Source organism: Coptis chinensis, chromosome 8 (assembly GCF_015680905.1).
Source record: "Coptis chinensis isolate HL-2020 chromosome 8, ASM1568090v1, whole genome shotgun sequence".
NCBI classification, from domain to species: Eukaryota; Viridiplantae; Streptophyta; class Magnoliopsida; order Ranunculales; family Ranunculaceae; genus Coptis; species Coptis chinensis.
The window spans coordinates 69,157,339-69,177,638 of record NC_141463.1 but is presented as its reverse complement, the minus strand read 5'-3'; the positions used below and the strand labels follow the sequence as shown (position 1 = coordinate 69,177,638).

Sequence of the window (20,300 nt, the reverse complement as noted above, 5' to 3'; positions counted from 1 at the left end):
TTGACCTGCTTGCTGACCGCTAGTTTTGTGACGAATAGGTGTTGATGGCCATATTGGGCAAATTCCAAGGACCTTCAGATCATTAGGTACAAGTTTTAATGGTCTCAGTTATAAATCTACCGAGTGAATAATGTCAAGGTTCTTGAACATCTTCTTATAGCTGCTGTGCCTGACTGTATAACAGTATATATAACAACAGTGTTCACTGGACCTACTTCTAACTAAATCATGCCCTTGTATTTGAGTCTCAGCTCGGCTACTGTCTAGTTCAGCGCTTGTCTCAGATCTAAGTTTCTAACAGATTTCTAAGTTCAAAAGTCAAAATGATATCATGTTATTACTGAAACCGTGAAGAAGCAACTTCCCCACTATGAAAATTTAGACGCGGGCAGTGAGGCAAAGAGTCACTTTTTTGGAGCTGTTGGGTCCTCGCTAAACTTGAACTTTATCATAATGGACTAAAGTTGGTATGAATTATGATGCCCCTTTTGCAGTAGGGTTAACTAGTATTAGCCCCCCTACTAGATGAGCCAACTAATTAGGATCCCTCCTAATCTAGGACCCCCACCTAATACACACAAATTGCAGTAGGGTTAACTAGTTAGCAGTTGCTTTGGTTTTCCTAACTGCAACTTAAAAACTTAAAAAAACAATTTTTGGAATAAGGGCATTTACCTCCAAGGAAACCAGGAAACCGGGATGGCCGTTTTTGGCAACATGTTAAATTTGCTGCAGTTCCGATCCAGACCATTTCTTAGCCAAACTTAAAGAGTTATATGCTCATTTGGGTGAAGTAAACATACATGACCTCAAGTTTACTGAAGCAGCCATTATGTTATTTAGAAAACAACAACTAATTAAATAGACAAACACAAGATTTAGTGTGAATCGGTACCATTGTGGCAACCTACGTTCACTGGAAAATAAAGAGGTTTTATTGTTTAATACTTAGGGTTCTGTTACAGAGATTTATATAGGCACACACAGGTACACAATCGTCTGTAGTAGTTTCTGTTTCAGCAAGATTTGCCAAAACACACCAGTTGAGGGTTGGAAGTAATGTTTTTTTGGAGATGGTGAAGGAGATGGTGGTTGGGGAAAGATGAGACTGGACTTCGGTTTTGAAATTGCCTACGTACCCAAAGATATTGCTTGGGATCAAGTCTCGATGCGTAGTTCTGGAAAAATGACGAAGGTTGGATTTTATAGGTAGGATTGGTGATAGTTACTTCCTTGTTCTTCAATATTCCAATCGTGGGATGAAGTTGGAGAACTGGCGGTAGAATTGTCAAATCGTGGGATGAAGTTGGAGAGCTGGCGGGACAACTGTCAGCTCGTGGGATGAAGTTAGAGAACTGGCGGGAGAGCTGTCAGCTCGTGGGATGAAGTTAGAGAACTGGCAGGAGAGCTGTCAGCTCGTGGGATGAAGTTGGAGAATTGGCGGGACAACTGTCAGCTCGTGGGATGAAGTTGGAGAATTGGCGGGAGAGCTGTCAGCTCGTGGGATGAAGTTGGAGAACTGTCGTGGGATGTAGTTGGTAGAAGTTATTTGACTCGCAAAACATGTATGCAATTGATATTGATTTTACATGTAGGTATGTAGGCTTTGAGCGTGGGCTTTTTGTAGATAAGCTCTAAGCATGGGCTCTGAGCGTAGGCTTTTTTGTAGCAAAGCTCTGAGCATGGGCTCTGAGCGTGGGCTTTTTTGTAGCAAAACTTTGAGCATGGGCTTTATATTGAATTGAGTTTTTATTGGGCCACATTTGTGGGGGCCGGAATAGTTTCTAAAGATGTGGAGTCTGCACTTATAGAAATAAATCTATCGAACTTGTTGTGAACCGACTGATAGGCGCACACCTATTCATCATGTACAACTGATAGGCGCACGCCTGTCTCTTTCTTCTCCCACACTCCCCCTCAAGTTGGTGCAAAGATATCTAGTGAGCCCAACTTGGAAAGTATATCATAAAACTTTGATGCTGGAAGACCCTTGGTAAAAATGTCTGCAAGCTGTTGGTCACTGTGAACAAAGAAGGTAGCAACAATGTTGGATTGTACTTTTTCACGCACAAAATGACAGTCCACTTCAATATGCTTAGTTCTCTCATGGAACATCGGATTTGCAGTAATGTGCATAGCAACTTGATTATCACAGTAAAGTGTAGTTGGCAGATGCAAACCAAAACATAAATCCTTCAGAAGAGCTCTCAACCATATAATTTCACTGGTGGTGAAAGTCATTGCCCTATACTTAGCTTCAGCACTAGAACGAGCTACCACATTCTGTTTCTTGCTCTTCCAAGTGACCAAATTACCTCCCACAAAGGTACAATAACCAGAAGTAGATCGCCGATCAACTGGACATCTTGCCCAATCAGCATCTGTATAGGCAGTAATAAATGTATGCCCATTTTTCCGCATCCAAATACCTCTGCCTGGCGACCCTTTCAAATATTGTAGTATTCTAGAAACCGCATTCATATGTTGAGTCCTTGGAGCGTGCATAAAGCAACAAACCAAACTTACTACATAAGAAATATCTGGTCGGGTAATAGTTAAATATACTAGTTTACCAACTAATCATTGATACTGACCAATGTTAGTAAAAAGATCACCGGTGTTGTCAAACTTAGCTCCACTGTCAGTTGGAGAATCAGATGGTTTTACCCCCAGCTTTCCAAGTGACCAAATTACCTCCCACAAAGGTACAATAACCAAAAGTAGATCACCGATCAACTGGACATCCTGCCCAATCAGCATCTGTATAGGCAGTAATAAATGTATGCCCATTTTTCCGCATCCAAATACCTCTGCCTGGCGACCCTTTCAAATATTGCAGTATTCTAGAAATTACATTCATATGTTGAGTCTTTGGAGCGTGCATAAAGCGACAAACCAAACTTACTGCATAAGAAAAATCTAGTCGGGTAATAGTTAAATATATTAGTTTATCAACTAATCGTTGATATTGACCAATGCAAGTAAAAAGATCACCGGTGTTGTCCAACTTGGCTCCGCTGTCAGTTGGAGAATCAGATGGTTTTACCCCCAACTTTCCTGCTTCACGCAAAAGATCCAACACATATTTTCTTTGATTAAGAAATATGCCCCTTTTTGAATAGGCAATCTCGATCCCAAGAAAGTACTCCATAATACCCAAATCCTTGATGGCGAATTTCTTGTGCAGTAGATCCTTAAGCTTAGAAATCTCGATATGGTCATTACCTGTAATAACTATGTCATCAACATAAATAAGAACAACAACAAAGCCTGACCTGCTAGACTTAACAAATAATGAAGGATCAACATCACTCCGCTTAAAAACGGTCATGATTAGAACAGAACTGAGCTTGGCATACCATGCTCGTGGAGATTGTTTAAGTCCATAGATAGCCTTTTTTTTTTAACTTGCATACTAATCCAACCTTAGCCTCTTTCAAATGTCTAGGTGGAATGCTCATATACACTTCTTCTTTAAGATCGTCGTGCAAGAATGCATTTTTAACATCCATCTGAAATAATTTCCAGTATTGATTTACAGCTAGAGATACAAGAACTCTAAACATGTTCATCTTTGCAATTGGTGCAAAAGTATCATTGTAGTTCTGACCATATGTTTGGGTGAATCCTCTTGCAATGAGCCGAACTTTAGGCCTCTCTAAGGTACCATCACTATTGAACTTGTTTCTGAACACCTAACGACAATCAACTGTTTTCTTTTCATACGGTAGCATAACAATATCCCAAGTTTCATTCTCGTCTAGAGCACGAAGTTCTTCTGGCATCACCTTTCTCCATACTGGATGAGAATTAGCTTCTCTAAAGTTCTTTGGTTCTTGCACATCATCGACTGCACTCAAGAAAGCATGATGAGAGTGATATTGGCATACGTTATTTACTCCTGTAGAGGATATGAAACATCATGCAACGAATAAAAATTCTGATGAATCACTAGAGGATGTCGTTCTCTATCAGATTTATAGTAATCCTTGAGAGTTAATGGTGGTTGTCTCTCTCATTCAGATTGTCGAGGAACTGGAAGAGCTTGAGGCTCAGGTGGAGGGCGCATGCCCCTTAGTTGCTCGTTCGGTGAGGGCGCACGCCCATCTGTCTTTGTCTGTGCAATGTCTTCAGTAGGAACCATAACTCCACCAACTATTGGGAGAGGTGCCAAATTTGCTTGACATTGCACTGGAAGAGGTGCAAAATCTACTTGACACTCAACTACTGGGAGAGGTGCCAAATCTGCCAGACACTCCCCCTGGGACCGATTCCCAAGCACAACTAGAGCTTGAAAGAAAGCTCCAGATTCTACAAATCGTACATCATGAGAGACAACCTGTTTTCTTGTCGCCGGATTGTAACATATGTAGCCTTTCTGTGTAGTAGAATAACAAAAAAATATACATCGAGTAGCCCGAGCATCGAATTTATCTCGATGAATAGCTTGCTGATGCATATAACAAACACACCCAAAAACTCGCAGATGAGAGAGATCCAACGTCCTAGATTTGAGCACTTCCAATGGTGACTAAAAACCAAGAACCCGACTGGGAAGACGATTAATCAGATATGCAGTAGTTAAGACGCCATGTGTCACACCCCAAATTTCCAAAAATTTAAAATAGGGAAATATCCACACCCTATTCCATCTTCAAAAAACCCAGGATGAAATGAAACCCTAATAACCCATTACTAAACACGATATAGAAAAAATGAGATCAAATTAAAACCAAAAGAACAACTCTTAATGTACGAATTCAAGAATTACTAACCAACTCTATTACATCTGTTTCAAATCAAGACTTTATACTTCATAAAACTTATACTAGTAAGACTCCAAGAGCGAATCAAAATCAAGCGTCTTCATCCACTGCATTCTATCATCTATGTTTCCAAGAACACACCCACGTTGCAAAAGAAAGCAAACATGGGTTAGCAAATTGAATTTGCTGGTATGAGTAAGACTAACATAACATATACAGTAGTACTACATCAATCTTTCAAATAAATAAATATAACATTACCAACCATTTCAATTTGGAAGACAAGATAGTTTTGTTTTCCAAAACGGCGAGTAGTTTCTTCCCAAGTAAGATTTCAATCCCATTATCTTGTAAATTTATTTAATTAAAATCTTACCTATAACCGCTTACGTGTTAGGGTAGGACAACTTCTCTGCATAAAAAGTTTAAAAGTCCTACCTGCCTACAAAACAAATTTAGATTTTCCAAACGTAATCCTTAAAAATCTACATTTATTTCACTCTCACTGCAACCATCATGGGTATACATAATTTGACATAATATATCACCAATATTAACATTCATGTCACACCACCCTATCCATCATATCACGCTAACCACATTCACGTACATTCCTTCATAAGAAATTATATGCATCCACTTGTCTACTTATGAGAACGAGGAAATCACAACCAGAGTGTACATTCATCCCTCATGAGTATTAACTCACGCAACCCACGTATATATTTTGTGCAAGAAATCATGTGCATCATAATATATAAATATTCATATGCAATAACTCCATCATACTAAAAATCAATATTTTACTAATTAGCCTCTCGTCTACTTATGAGAATGAGGAAAATATCATAACTATGGAGTACATTCATCCTTTGTGAGTATCAACTCACACCAACCACGTATATATTTCTTGTAAGAAATCATGTACATCATAATATATAAATATTCATATGCAATAACTCAGTCATACTTAAAATCAATCTTTTTACTTTGTTTATTAATTATTTCGTTGACTCATTTATTAAAAAACACAGCCCAACTTTTAGTTCCTACTCCACAATTTGCACTTCACACATTTACCAAATCACACATATCCGTGTGCCTCACTCACACCGAGTACCACTACAAGACATATGTCCCAAGCAGGGATATCGCCTCCAGGAAATATATTTCCATCTTGTAAACTTGTAACTTGTGAGTCACAGCCATCTCTGGGCTTTCCATACACATACACAAAGCCTCTTTTGGGCATAACAAAATATCAGGTCATTCATGACACATTCAATGAATACCTTAGGTCATTCCCGCCATATTCAAGGAATACCTATCATAACACTAACAGGTCATTCATTGCACATTCAATGAATACCTTGGGTCATTCCCGTCACATTCAAGGAATACCCATCATAACATTAACAAGTTATTCATGGCACATTCAATGAATATCTTAGGTCATTCCCGCCATATTCAAAGAATCTAGACCTATATTCCAGTACACTCAAGGAATACATCCCACCCACAAGGCGAATGCCTTAGTTCCTCTCTAAGGCGGCTTTTCACATGACATCATTAGTCATAAACATTTCTTTTCATCAAAGAGGCGTGGAGAGATCTAAAGATGTGGGCAACACATTAAATTTTCACCAGACACTTTTACATCGGATTTTAACACTCAAGAGTTCTCATTTATTATAATATTTTCATTATAAAATAAACATCGTCTCAAACAATAGAATCATTAATAAAGATTCTAAACACAATAACCAATCAACTCACCTCATTACCAATTATATAAATCATATATATCAAAATTCTCAATTATGAGTAACACGTTAATTAAATGCCTCATGAATACCTTTTAAACAACCACAATCACGTACACAATAATTAAGTACTAACATTGTTCACATATAGTTATCACAATAACTAATATATAATATATAATATAGTATAGTATAGTGGCTGCACTTTTGCTCAAAGCTGCCTACGTATCCAAATCTTTCAAGATTGGAATCAAGCCTCCATAGTTCTTATCAGCCACATTGTCAAAGTTAAAGTCCATCAGTGCTAATATATATAATTGCATAAAACCACGTCAAATCTTTATTAGATAATTACAAACATGTTTATACAAGTTTTGACAACATCCTATTATTGGATTTGTTAACAAAGTTCAATATTCAAAAAGTCAACGGTTAACAAGTTAAAGGTTAACGGTCAATGGGTCAAAGAGTCAATCCCAACAGTCAACAGTCCTAAACCGATGGCCATCCAAACAGGTCCTAAGCCAAACCCATGCTTAAAACAATTCAACCTATGGTCCTAACCCAACCAACCAAAACAAAACCAAAGCATAGCATGGGCCCAAACCCAAAAGTCTAAACCAATCTATTTACTCCATCCGACCCACTTGAAAACATAAGGACCAACCCACATAAAATGAAGACTTGCCCAAAGAAACAAAAGCTAAAATTCCGGCTCAAGCCCAACTAAAAGAAACTAAAGCCCAACCAATTAAGAGGTCATCTTCTACCTCCTTCTTCCTCCTCAACAACCAACATCACTACCAAATTAGCCATCACCAATCTCACTCCAAACACCACCAAAAGGTTCGATTTTGCTCCCTATAAAAAACCCAACCTTTTGGTATAAATAAAACTCAAATCCCCCACTTCTCTAAAACCGCCTCGACAACATTAACCACTGTCCGACAGCTTCACACAGTACTCCAAACTAGGGCTGTCAATGGGTTTCGATAACCCGATAACTGACCCGAACCAAACCGATAAAACATGGTTTGGGTTTTGATAATTTGATTTATTTTCTACCGATCCGAAACCGAATCGAACCGAATCGATAAGATATTGGTTTGGTTTCGGGTTTGCCTTCCACCGAACCGATATGAACTCGAACCGATAAGATGACATTTTAGTAATATTTATGATTAATTTTGTATATGTTTATCAATTGTGTGGTTGAAATTAATTGATTTAATTTAAGATTTAATTGATTTTATAGTTTTCGGTTCGGATCGGTTCGGGTTCGATTTACAATATTTCTTATCGGTTCGATTCGGTTTTAGGTTCCCAATTTTCTTATCGGTTCGGTTCGGTTTCGAGTTCCTAACTTTCTTATCGGTTCGGGTTCAGATTTTTCAAAACCCGACCCAAACCGATCCATTGACAGCCCTACTCCAAACAAATCACCAACCTCTACCCATCACTCGACGTCAGTTGACAACCCCTTTAACCAACCAAAAAGGGTTGGTTTCACAACCAAAACAACCGGCAGTATAAAACATGTGAAAAACTCAATCACTATAATCTAACAATTTTTGATAGTATGTAACCATGTGATTAGAGTCAATAATTCGAACTATTATAAATACACTTTGTTCAATCAGTGCGCAGACAAATTGCAGACAATTTTTCGGTTGTTCAGTCACTGCGCAGACATATCGCAGACAAGTTTTTCTGTTGTTCAATCACTATGCAGACATATTGCAGACAAGTTTACAGAGCATGCATAGAACAGTACAGAACGAGCAGAAACAATTATGAGCAGTGACAGAAATTCGTAAAAATTTAAAAATACTATTAGTAATGAAGAAAATCTATGAGTTCAGTTAAAAGATAAAAATCTCTACTCACCGGTTATATGCTCTATCAGTATCTCCAGCAAGAAGCCTCCCTTTTCCTCCCTCAGTAAAACTCTCTTTTTCCTCCGTGTTAAAACTCTCTGTGTAAATTCCTTTACGTGTTTCCCCCTTTTTTTTAAAACCCCCGAAAATAGGGAATGGGGTTTATCCTCTTTACCCTATCTCTTTCTAATCGTTATCCCTTTTTATTTTTATCTATTTTTTTTTTATTATTATTCTTTTTATTGTACTAGTAAATATATAAAAAAAAACGGGATGTTATACCATGAGACCAATATTGCTTAGGAACATTCATGCCCAACATAAGAGCACAAGTGGTCTTCAAAAGATGTCTGTTTTTTCTTTCAACTACACCATTTTGCTGAGGTGTGCCAACATAGCTAGTTTGATGAATTATCCCCTGGCTACGAAGGTACTCAGGTAGCCTTTGGAAAATTCAGTGTCATTGTCATATCTAAACATCTTGATTTTAAAACCAAATTGATTAGTAATAATATCATGAAAATCTTTGAAAGCAGTCACAACCTCAGTCTTCGATTTCAACAAATATAATCATGTAGAACGAGATTTATCATCAATAAATAACACAAAATACTTATAGCCATCATATGAATTAATAGGAGAAGGTCCCCATAAATCAGAGTGGATTAATTCAAACAAATTATTTGACATAGTATGTGAGTTTGGAAAAGGTAAACAAGTTTGTTTAGAAAATTGGCAAACATTACAAACATCATCAGAGTTTATTGAAACAAGCGGAAACAAATTTGACAGGACACGACTAGATGGATGCCTAAATCTTTTATGCAAAATGCGACTATCAACTAAGCCACTAGCTTGACACGCCTTCTTATGAGAATTCAACAAATAGAGCCCATTGGAATAAATTCTTTCACCAATCGTCCTCTTTGACTTTCGATCTTGAAAGACGACAGAGTTAGAAGAAAAAATGACATCACAATTTAAGGAATTTTTCCAACAGATAAAAGTTGAACTGGGAAGGCAGGAACAACAAGGGTGTCACTATTGAGACTTTGATTAAAAAAAAAATCAACTTGACCACTACCTAGAATGGGGATAGTGGATCCATTTGCCATGGAGATATTATGTTTTTCGGTCTTGGACACAAAATTATGGACAGAGGAAGGGCAATTAGCCATATGATCAGTAACCCCCGAATCAATTATCCATGAATTAATATTTTCTGTCATAGTGAAATAGGCATGTAAATTACCTGACACATGAGTTGAGGCATACTGACCTTTGCTAGATGGTATGGACTTAGTGAGTTGTTGGAGAATTTGACTCAACTGATGAATAATATCTGAGTTGGAAATTGATGTCTCGGCCACTGTAGCATGATCTTTCTTGGACAGTTCTCTTTTAAGGTGTGGATGTAATTCTCAACAACGATCCTTGGTGTGCCAGTTTTTTCCATAATGATCACAGTGAGACGGTTCCCTTTTTCCCTTAAGATGAACTACACCCTTACCTTTTTCGAATTCCTGTGACTTCTTTCGAAAATCGTTTTCTGCAAGTAGTACAGTAGATTTAGAAATTGAAGAGTTCAACTCGGAGTTCATGGTTTTCTTTTTTGTTTCCCCTCTTTGAATAGTTGCACAAACAGCAGTAAGTGAAGGAAGAGTGATTTCCATTATAATATTGCTTTCAAGATTTTCATATTCTAGTTTAAGACTACAAAATAATGCGGAGATTTTATCCTCTTCAGCCCGTTTCAAAAGAGTCTTAGCATCTATGGTGTGTAGACGATATATGTTTAACTCCTCCCACAATTTTTTCAGATTCCCAAGGTGTTCTGTAAAAGTCTTCTCACCTTGTTGCAAAACACCGATTGCAAGTTCAAGTTCAAAAACACGGGCATAATTGTTCTGGTTTCCGTATAAATCTTCAATTGAATCCCACACCTCTTTTGCAGAATCAGAAAAAGTAAAAATTTCAGCAATGGTTGACTCCATCGAATTGAGTAACCAAGATCAAACAAGCTGATCATTGGAAACCCAATTATCATATTCGGCATCATCAATGGCAGGACACTCCTTTGCACCGTTAATGAACCCTAGTTTCTTTTTTCCACCCAGAGATAACGAATCAGCCCTAGACTAAGGGATATAGTTTGTTCCATTCAAAAGAATTGATAACAATTTCCAATCAGGATTAGATTCAGTCTCTGTTGGTACAGCAGACTTTGGGTTTGGATTTGAATTTGGATCTGTCATGGTTTTTGGCTTAAGTAAGTTTAGGTTGATTGAGAGAAGAGATTAAGCACTCCGCTTTGATACCATGTAGAAAACAACAACTAATTAAATAAACAAACACAAGATTTATAGTGGTTTGGTGTCATTGCGGCAACCTACGTCCACTAGAGAAGAAAGAGGTTTTATTGCTTAATAATTAGGGTTATTGTTGTGAATATAACAGTGCGGAAACAACGTTACCCACAACAAACGGATCAATCCTACACAAAGATTGATCCTTCAAACTAGACAAGACTTCAACACCCTCCAAGCAATATCCCAACACTTCTCAATATCAAATAACAAGCATATGAAATAAAACAATCAATGTAAAAGAAGAACAAACCACAAGACGAGATATATCGTGGTTCGGCAATTTGCCTACGTCCACACTGCGAGTTCCAAGCTTTACTAGATGTCCGGAGTAACTGATTACAAGTCTCTCTCAATTCACTCACAAAGAATGAACACTCAACTCAAAAAGAATTGTTCTCTTGAAATCACTCTCTTTCTTGGTTTTGGAAAAGTTAGATTTTCCAAAAGACTGATTTTGTTTTTATACCAAAAACCAAAATTTTTTGGCGTTTCTTGAGCGAAGCCCACGGAGAAAAAAGCTCGAAGCTGGCGCTTCTCCTCTCGGCGCGGTCGCCATGCCATGTTAAAGCCATGGGCGCTTTGGTGAGCTGGCGCTTAAATCATCGGAGTCATGAGCGAAGTCGCGCTTCACTCGAAGCTGGCGCCTCGATCGTGAGAAACAGAAATTTTCTACATTCTCCACCTCGGTAAGGTTTTAACACATAAAACCAAGCCGAACACATCCAGCAAGATCACCATCCATAAAGAACACCTCCGCAGAAAGAAGACTCGATTCAACGGCCCGAAAGGCTATGCCCACACAGGGCTCTTTCAAACATGTAGGATTTGGAGCAAGTCCAAACAGTGTTGGAACTTAACTCCGGTGACAACTTTCGTCAGCATATCAGCAGGATTGTCATGGGTGTCTACTTTCTCAAGTGCAACATCACCATCCTCAACGACATCCCGTATAAAGTGATAACGGACATCAATATGCTTGGTCCGACCATGATGAACTTGGTTCTTCGCCAAATGAATAGCACTCTGACTATCACAATACACAGCAACACTGTTCTGCTCAATACCCAAATCACCTAGAAGACCTCGAAGCCATAGTGCCTCTTTCACTGCCTCTGCCACTGCCATATACTCTGCCTCAGTAGTAGATAGAGCAACTGTAGCTGTAGCATAGACCTCCAACTAACCGTGCACCATGCATCATAAACACATAACCGATGAGTCGATCGTCGCCTATCTAGATCACCCGCATAATCAGAATCCACAAACCCACCTGACATAACAAGTGCCTCCACCATAAGCTAATCCCACATCCAAGGTACCCTTCAAAGTACCTTAGTACCCATTTCATCGCCTCCCAATCGCTTCCCGTGTTTTGCCATATACCGCTTACAACACTAACGCACTGCGGAAATGTCCGGCGCATGCACACCATAGCATACATCAAACTACCCACGGCACTTGCATAAGGAACATTAGCCATATGCTTTTGTTCCTCCAACCGAACTAGGAGAGAACTTAGTCGAAAGCCTAAAATGCTTGACTAAAGGTGTAGAAACCGACTTTGCATTCTCCATACCAAATCGCGGAAATTACTTTCAAGGTATTTCTTCCGAGATACAACTATCCGTCGCTTCTTCCTATCTCCATCCAATCTCCATGCCCAAGATCTTCTTGGCTCCACCTAAGTCTTTCATCTCAAACTCAGAGCTAAGTTGAGATTTCAACTTGTCTATCTCCACCATGCTTTTGGAAGCAATAAGCATGTCATCCACATAAAGCAGGAGATAGATGAAGTCATTACCACGAAGCCTTCTAAAGTAGACCAAAGAGTCATACTTTGCCGGGTGTACTCATGTTGCATCATGAATATGTCAAAGCGCTTTTGTACCATTGCCTGGGCGATTGCTTTAACCCATACAGTGACCGATTCAATTTGCATACATGATCTTCTTTCTCAGCAACGACAAACCCTTCAGGTTGTCTCATATAGATCTCTTCTTCCAAGTCCCCATGCAAGAAAGCAGTTTTCACATCAAGTTGCTCTAACTCCAAGTTGAAGTGAGCAACTAAACTCAACAACACACGAATGGACGTATGTTTGACCACCGGGGAAAATACCTCATTGTAGTCGACGCCTTCCTTCTGTGAAAAACCCTTTGCTACCACTCTTGCCTTGTACCTAGTACTGTCGGACTCAGGAAGGACCTCTTTCTTTCTGAACACCCATTTGTTGCCGATAGTCCTTTTGCCCTTTGGCAATAAAACTAGGTCCCATGTGTGATTTTTATCAAGAGATTCCATCTCTGCTTGCATAGCTACCAACCAATCTCTCTCAGAATGAGCATCTCTAACAGCTTCCTTGAAGCTATCTGGCTCATCATCTTCGATATTCAGTGCATATGCCACTAAATCCACCTGACCATAGTGTTTCACCGGCTTCTCATGCCCATACTTGTGCACTTCTTTAACTTGTCTCTGTGGCCTAGGGTCAGCCACTACAAGTTGCGGATGCTCATGCTCTTCTTCCTGTTGCTGTGTGGTTCCATGATTTGGTACCTCATCATGATCTAACCAGTCATCTGCTGCATCAGACAACTCAAGCTCAGTAGCTTGAACTTCTATAGACTCACCATTTCGCCAGCTACTTCCCGCCATCGAAGATAACACGGAAGTCTCATCAAAGGTAACATCTCTCACGACCGGGGAACTTGTGGTCTTCTAGACACCACAATCCGTATCCCTTTTTACCCCATTTTGCGAAGCCTAAGAATATGGCCTTCTTAGCTCTAGGATCTAGCTTGCTGTCCCTCACATGGTAGTAAGCTGTCGATCCAAACACTCGCAAAATACTATAATCAGCTGGGTTACCTGACCACACCTCATAGGGTGTCCTGCAATCTATGGCTGGTACTGGTGACCTATTGTACAGGTAACACGCCATGGACACCGTGATTCGCCCAATACTCTTTGCCTGGGGACTGGCATTAGACAATAAACATCTTGCTCTTTTCAAGCAAAGTTCTATTCATCCTCTCGCCATTCCATCTGGCGTGGCGTGCTTGTGCCCCTCGATTCGGGCCGGCAATTCCGGCAATTCCCCTCAGGTACGTAACTCTTTGAAAGGTCCATAGGTATACTCGCATTACCATCGTAATCGGACCAGTAATGTCTTTACCTTCCTATCTATGCGATTCTCAACCCTTGCCTTCCACTTCTTAAATGTCTCAAACACTTCATCTTTCGATTTCATCATATACACCCACACATAGCGAGTATGATCATCAATGAATGAGACATAATAGCGGTTACCTCCCTTGGAAGCCACCCTGGAGGGTCCCCAAACATCCGTATGCACATAATCAAGGATGCCTGTTGTCGTGTGCTTGCTTGACTTGAACTTGACTCTGCACTGCTTCCCATAGACGCAATGCTCACAGAACCCCATACTTGGCTTCTTCAAGTTCTTCAAGAACCCTCGCTTGCACAACTCAGACAAACCCTTTTCACTCATATGCCCTAAACGCATATGCCACATCTTAGTGCACTCAGAATCATTACTACATGCACCCACTGCTACATCGCCTATCACCGTACTACCAATCAGAGTATACAAGGTTCCATATTTTTGACCCTTCATAACAACTAAAGAGCCATTAACAATATTTAGGACTCCACCTTCGCCCACAAACTTGTGGCCTTTGGAATCCAAGGTACCAAGAGAAATAAGACTTTTCTTTAGCTCAGGAACATGTCTCACATCAGTTAGAGTCCTCACTACACCATCATACATCTTGACCCGTATAGTTCCAATTCCTACCGTCTTACAAGCAATGTCATTACCCATTAAAACAGAACCACCATCAATGCTCTCATAAGAAGTAAACCACTTTCTATTCGGGCACATATGATAGGAACATCCGGAATCAAGAATCTACCTCTCGGTCATATAGTCTTGTGTGGACACACAGAGACTGAACTCATCCTCTTCAGAGCCTGAAGCATAATTTGCCTCAAATTTTGCCTTACCTTTCTTCTGACCATCTCTCTTGTTCTCTTTCTTCGGGTGAGGACAATTACTTGCGTAATGTCCTTTTTCATTGCAATTGAAGAGCGTACATGTTTTAAAGGCTTCTTTGACTTGGACCTAGAATTATCATTACTTGAATAATTCTGTTCAGACGAATTTCCTCTTGCCACTAGCCCCTGACTTGCATCAATGCTATTCTCTACACGTGTCTTCTTCATCAACTCATAAGAAAGAAGTGCACTCTGAACTTCGTCAAGATCGACGACTTCTCTGTTCATGAATGTAGTCATTAGATGCTCATAGCTTTCTGGCAAGGAGAATATTAAACATGCCGCTTGATCCTCATCATCCATCTTCATACCAACATTCAAATAATCCGCTAGACGTCGACGGAACTCACTAACGTGCTCTTGCATCGTTGAACCATCGACCATCATGTACCGATAAAGACGCTTCTTAAGGTACATCTTGTTCATCATGCTCTTGGTCATATACATAGACTCTAGTTTGAGCCAAATACCGGCAGCGGTATTTTCTCCCATCACACTATACATGACCTCATTAGCAAGACATAACCGGATTGATGAACAGGCCTGAAGATCGAACTCTTCCCAATCATCATTACTCATACTCGCCGCCTTAGATTTAATCCCCTTTAAAGCCTTGTGCAAACCTTGTTGGATAAGGATGTCCTTTACTTGGACTTGCCAAATCCCAAAGTTATTCTTCCCATTAAACTTCTCTACTTCAAACCTTGCGTTTGACATCTTGGGAGCCATATTTCAAGTTACACACAATAACCCAAAAAAAACAGTTTCACCTCGGAATTTAATCGAACACCTTGTCTACACAAATTTCGAGCACTAAACTCAAAATCCTAGGTCGTATACCTAAGCTCTGATACCAATTGTTGTGAATATAACAGTGCGGAAACAACATTACCCACAACAAACGGATCAATCCTACACAAAGATTGATCCTTCAAACTAGACAAGACTTCAACACCCTCCAAGCAATATCCCAACACTTCTCAATATCAAATAACAAGCATATGAAATAAAACAATCAATGTAAAAGAAGAACAAACCACAAGACGAGATATATCGTGGTTCGACAATTTGCCTACGCCCACATCGCGAGTTCCAAGCTTTACTAGATGTCCGAGAGTGGCGATTACAAGTCTCTCTCAATTCACTCACAAAGAATGAACACTCAACTCACAAAGAATTGTTCTCTTTGAAATCACTCTCTTTCTTGGTTTTGGAAAAGTTAGATTTTCCAAAAGACTGATTTTGTTTTATACCAAAACCAAAATTTCATGTTCTCGATTCGAAGCCCACGGAGAAAAAAAGCTCGAAGGCTGGCCTCCTCTGGCCGAATGGTGCGCCATGTTAAAGCCATGGCTGGTCGCTTTCTTTGAGCTGGTCGTGCTAAATCATCGAGTCATGGCTGAAGTCGCTTCACTCTGGCTGGCGGCCTCGATCGTGAGAAACAGAAATTTTCTCTACAGTTATGTTATAGAGATTTATATAGGCACACACAGGTACACAATCGTCTATAGTAGTTTCTAGTTTTTAAAGATGTGAAGTCTGCACTTATAGAAACAAATCTATCGAACTTGTTGTGAACTGACTGATAGGCACACGCCTATTCATCATGTACAACTGATAGGCGCATGCCTGTCTCTTTCTTCTCCCACACGTTTGAAATCCATGGCCTCAATTTTGCTGGACATTCTCAGTTAGAGAATATCTTTTAGGGTATAGGGTTAACTAGTATTACCCCCAGTAGATGAGCAAATTAGGATTTCCTCTCCCACTAGATGGGAAATTAGGGTCTACCCCCCAAACACATATAAAAAAACACAAGGTCAATCTAATTTGACTTTTTTTTTTGTATGTATTTAGGGGGAGGGAGAGACCCTATCTTTTAAAAAAGATATAGACCTGGAATCCATGATATTTTAGTTGTAAATTGTTTTGGAAGAAAAGGATGAGAAGATAATTGGTAATTGGAGGAGGGTCTATTGAGAATTAAAACTTTGGGTATTAATGAGAATTCAAAGCTTTCGTTTGGATACCTTACTGTTACCTTTGCTTATACCGAGTGTTAGATGAGCAACTCCCGCCCTTTCCTTTCCATTCTGATAGGTTATCACTGAGATTCAGATAAACTAGTAATGATTCAGAGGTATACTGTAACAGCACGAGATATACCTCGTGGACCAGGTCCGCGGTGCAGCGGATAGGAAGCAACCTAAGCAAGGGCGAGGAGGAGCAGCGGATCAGAGCCGCAGAACCCTAGTCCACGGTGGCAAGTGTACGGTTGACTTCGGATCGTCGGATGAGAAGGTAGATGGACGGTCCTGAAGAAGGGGAGGGGAATATAAAAAGGAAAAGAGGAGAGGAAGAAAAGGGGAGGAAGTGAGTTCGGCATTGGGAGGAACAGGAGTGTGGAGGTCCATACACTTTGTCTTTATTATAAGTTTACTGTTGAATCTTACGTATTAAGACTCTCATTAATTCTAGAGTTGGACACAAGAAATTGTGTCCATACATTTGGCGCCGTCTGTGGGGAACGAGAAGAGCAACTCAGAGATGGCACCGAAGAGAGCGGCGGGAAGACCAAAGAAAGTTAGGGATCAGGAACTGACACCGGAAGCTATGATAGAGGAGGGGGAAGAACTGGAAGAAGGGAAAGCGGCGGAAGAGGCGCGTCTGATGCATGAAGAGATCGAAAGGCTAAGAAAGGAAAACGATGAGCTGCGGAGAGAGAGAGAGAAGGAGGAGGAGGAGCGGGGAAGACGAGTGAGGAATCGGAGACGAGGAGGAGACCGGACCAAACTTAGTGGAAAACCCGGTGGCGGGATTAACAATAGAGCAAGTCCAAGAAATGATAGACAATGATAGGGAAGCCAACCGGCGCGCATCTAAGGAGAGCGGGGAGCGGCTAGCCAGGTGGTGGCTGGGTTGAACCGTAACCCGCTAGCAGATGACATATGGGCATCGGAGGTTCCTAAGAGATTCGCCCAGCCGAGGTTTGAGAGATACGACGGCAAAGGAGACCCAGCAGACCACATCCATCATTTTAGACAGCAGATGCCGTTATGGCAGGAGGCTCGGTTTGATGGTCTGCGGTGCATGATGTTCCCCGCTAGTCTGAAAGGAGGGGCGTCGGATTGGTACTACAGATTGCCGTCCGGGAGCATTAAGAACTTTCAGGAGTTGGAGCAGGCGTTCGTGGATCATTACATACATCAGAAAAAGAGGGTGGTGGATATCGCGGCGCTGTTCAATGTACGACAAAGATCCGCGGAGTCAATCAGAGAGTTCCTATGTCGGTTCAAAGGCGAGACAACGAAGGTGGAGAATCTGGATGAGAGGACAAAGAGTGATAGCGCGTTTGAAAAGGGGATTGCCGAGGAACCGGGTTCACCAATCAGAAAAAAAAAATGAGATAGCAACGTTGCAGGAGCTGTATCCACGAGTGGAAAAGTATATAAGGTATGAAGACTCTGTGCAAAAGGATTCTAAGAGGGCAGGGAAGGCGGTGTTGTCTTTGGAGAAGGAACAGGAACGACGTAGGTCAAGGGCGACGGGAAAAGAAAGAGGTCAATACCGCGGAGATGGAGCACGAACGGAGAGAAGCCGGGAAGGGATACGGAGGGAGTATAGGGAGAGGAAGCCCTACCGCGAAGTTGAACAAACCCCGTTGAACAAACCGCTCAGTGAGATTCTGCCGTTAATAAAGGGACTGCCGGGGTATGAAGGACCGCGGAGTATGCCGGCGGAGATACCAGGGAAGCCACTCTGCGCATATCATCAGATAAGAAATCATGAGACGGATGACTGTTACGCTCTCAAGTGGTTGGTACAGAGGATGGTGGAGAAGGGGAGGATGGGAGAATTTGTGAGAGACGGACGGAACGAAGAGCGAGTGCCGCAGCAAGGAAGACTACTGGGAACCATCAATGTGATTTACAGTGGGGAAGTGATGAGCCATAATGCACATAGAGACAAGATACGGCGGACAGCGAGCATCCAACAAATTAATGAGAGAACGAGTAGGCCGCGGCAAAGAGAAGTCACAGCGGCCGAGAGAGATACAATTGTCTTTAGCAAGGCGGACCTACGGGCAGTGGATTCGCCACACGAGGACGCACTAGTCATTACAGTGGCAATGGGAAACTACATGGTGAAGAGGGTGTTGATTGACTGCGGAAGCGCGGTAGACCTGTTGTTCCGAGGGGCCTTAGAAGAAATGGGAGTGGATCCCAAACAGCTGCGCCCTTCGCGCACTAACTTGTATGGATTTAATGGGAGTATGACAGAGCCCATGGGGGAACTTTTATTGCCCGTGACGGCGGGACCGGTGACCGTCTTCACCCGCTTCATGGTAGTGGATGCGGTTTCACAATATAATGCGATCTTGGGAAGGCGGTGGATTCATGAGATGAAGGCGGTCCCATCTACGTATTACCAGGTGATACGGTTCCCCACGCCTATTGGCACGTATGAGGTCTACAGGGATCAGGTAACAGCGAAGAATAGTCACAGAGGGACCGTGAAACGTTTGATCGGCGGGTCGGAAGGGGAAACTTCCAACCCTAGGAAGAGGCTGGCATAGCAGTTACAGTGCACCTCGGGGGAGGTGGGGGAAGAGGCGTCGGCGGGTCACAAGACGCTTGATGAGATAGAGAAAGTGAATATTGGAATAGGGGAAGAGGAGAAGGTCACGTCGATAGGGTCAAGTTTGCCGGCGGAATGGAGGACTAAGTTGATACAATTATTGTCAGATAACGGAGATGTCTTTGCATGGACGATAGAGGATGTTACAGGGTTGGACCCAGAGTTCGCATGTCACCGCTTGCATATGAGAGAGGATGCCAAACCGGTGAGACAAAAATTGAGGAGTCTCAGGCCGAAGTACGCGGAGGAGGTTCGAGAAGAGGTTGCCCGATTGAAGGGGGCAGGGATAATCCGAGAGGTGGAGTTCACGGACTGGTTGTCGAACATAGTCGCGGTACAAAAAAAGAACGGGAAAGTGCGTATGTGTGTGGACTTCACTGACGTCAACCTGGAGTGCCCAAAGGACAGCTATCCCATGCCACGCGTAGACGAGTTAGTGGACAGGACGGCTGGATTCGAAATATTTTCTTTCATGGACGCCTCGATGGGGTATAACCAGGTTGCGATGTATGAGCCAGACCAAGAGAAGACATCGTTTGTGGTGGAGGGCGGTACCTACTGCTACACGAGAATGCCGTTTGGTTTGAAAAATGCGGGGGCTACGTTCTAGCGATTGGGGGAAAGAATGTTCGCGAGCAAGATTCGGAGGGGAATCGAGATTTATATAGACGACATGGTGGAGAAGAGTCTGACGGAGGAGGAGCATATAGAGGGGTTAAGGGAAACGTTCGGGATATTACGTGAGCACAATTTGAAACTGAATCCGGAGAAGTGTACTTTCGGGGTGACCACAGGGAAGTTCCTGGGCTA

The 20,300-nt window shown here is 41.5% G+C and overlaps 1 protein-coding gene across 1 annotated transcript; it reads left to right on the top strand.

Annotated features, from left to right (window-relative positions):
• The first annotated feature begins 18,177 nt into the window (after positions 1 to 18,177).
• On the top strand, positions 18,178 to 19,428 carry LOC147482677 (uncharacterized). Its single transcript, XM_086579381.1, has one exon. It carries the CDS (start codon positions 18,178 to 18,180, stop codon positions 19,426 to 19,428), a length of 1,251 nt encoding a protein of 416 aa, XP_086435507.1.
• Positions 19,429 to 20,300: the final 872 nt, after the last annotated feature.

What these genes read in the sequence shown, in the direction of transcription:
- LOC147482677 (XM_086579381.1), top strand. Translation starts at nt 18,178, where the DNA reads ATGAGAGGACAAAGAGTGATAGCGCGTTTGAAAAGGGGATTGCCGAGG.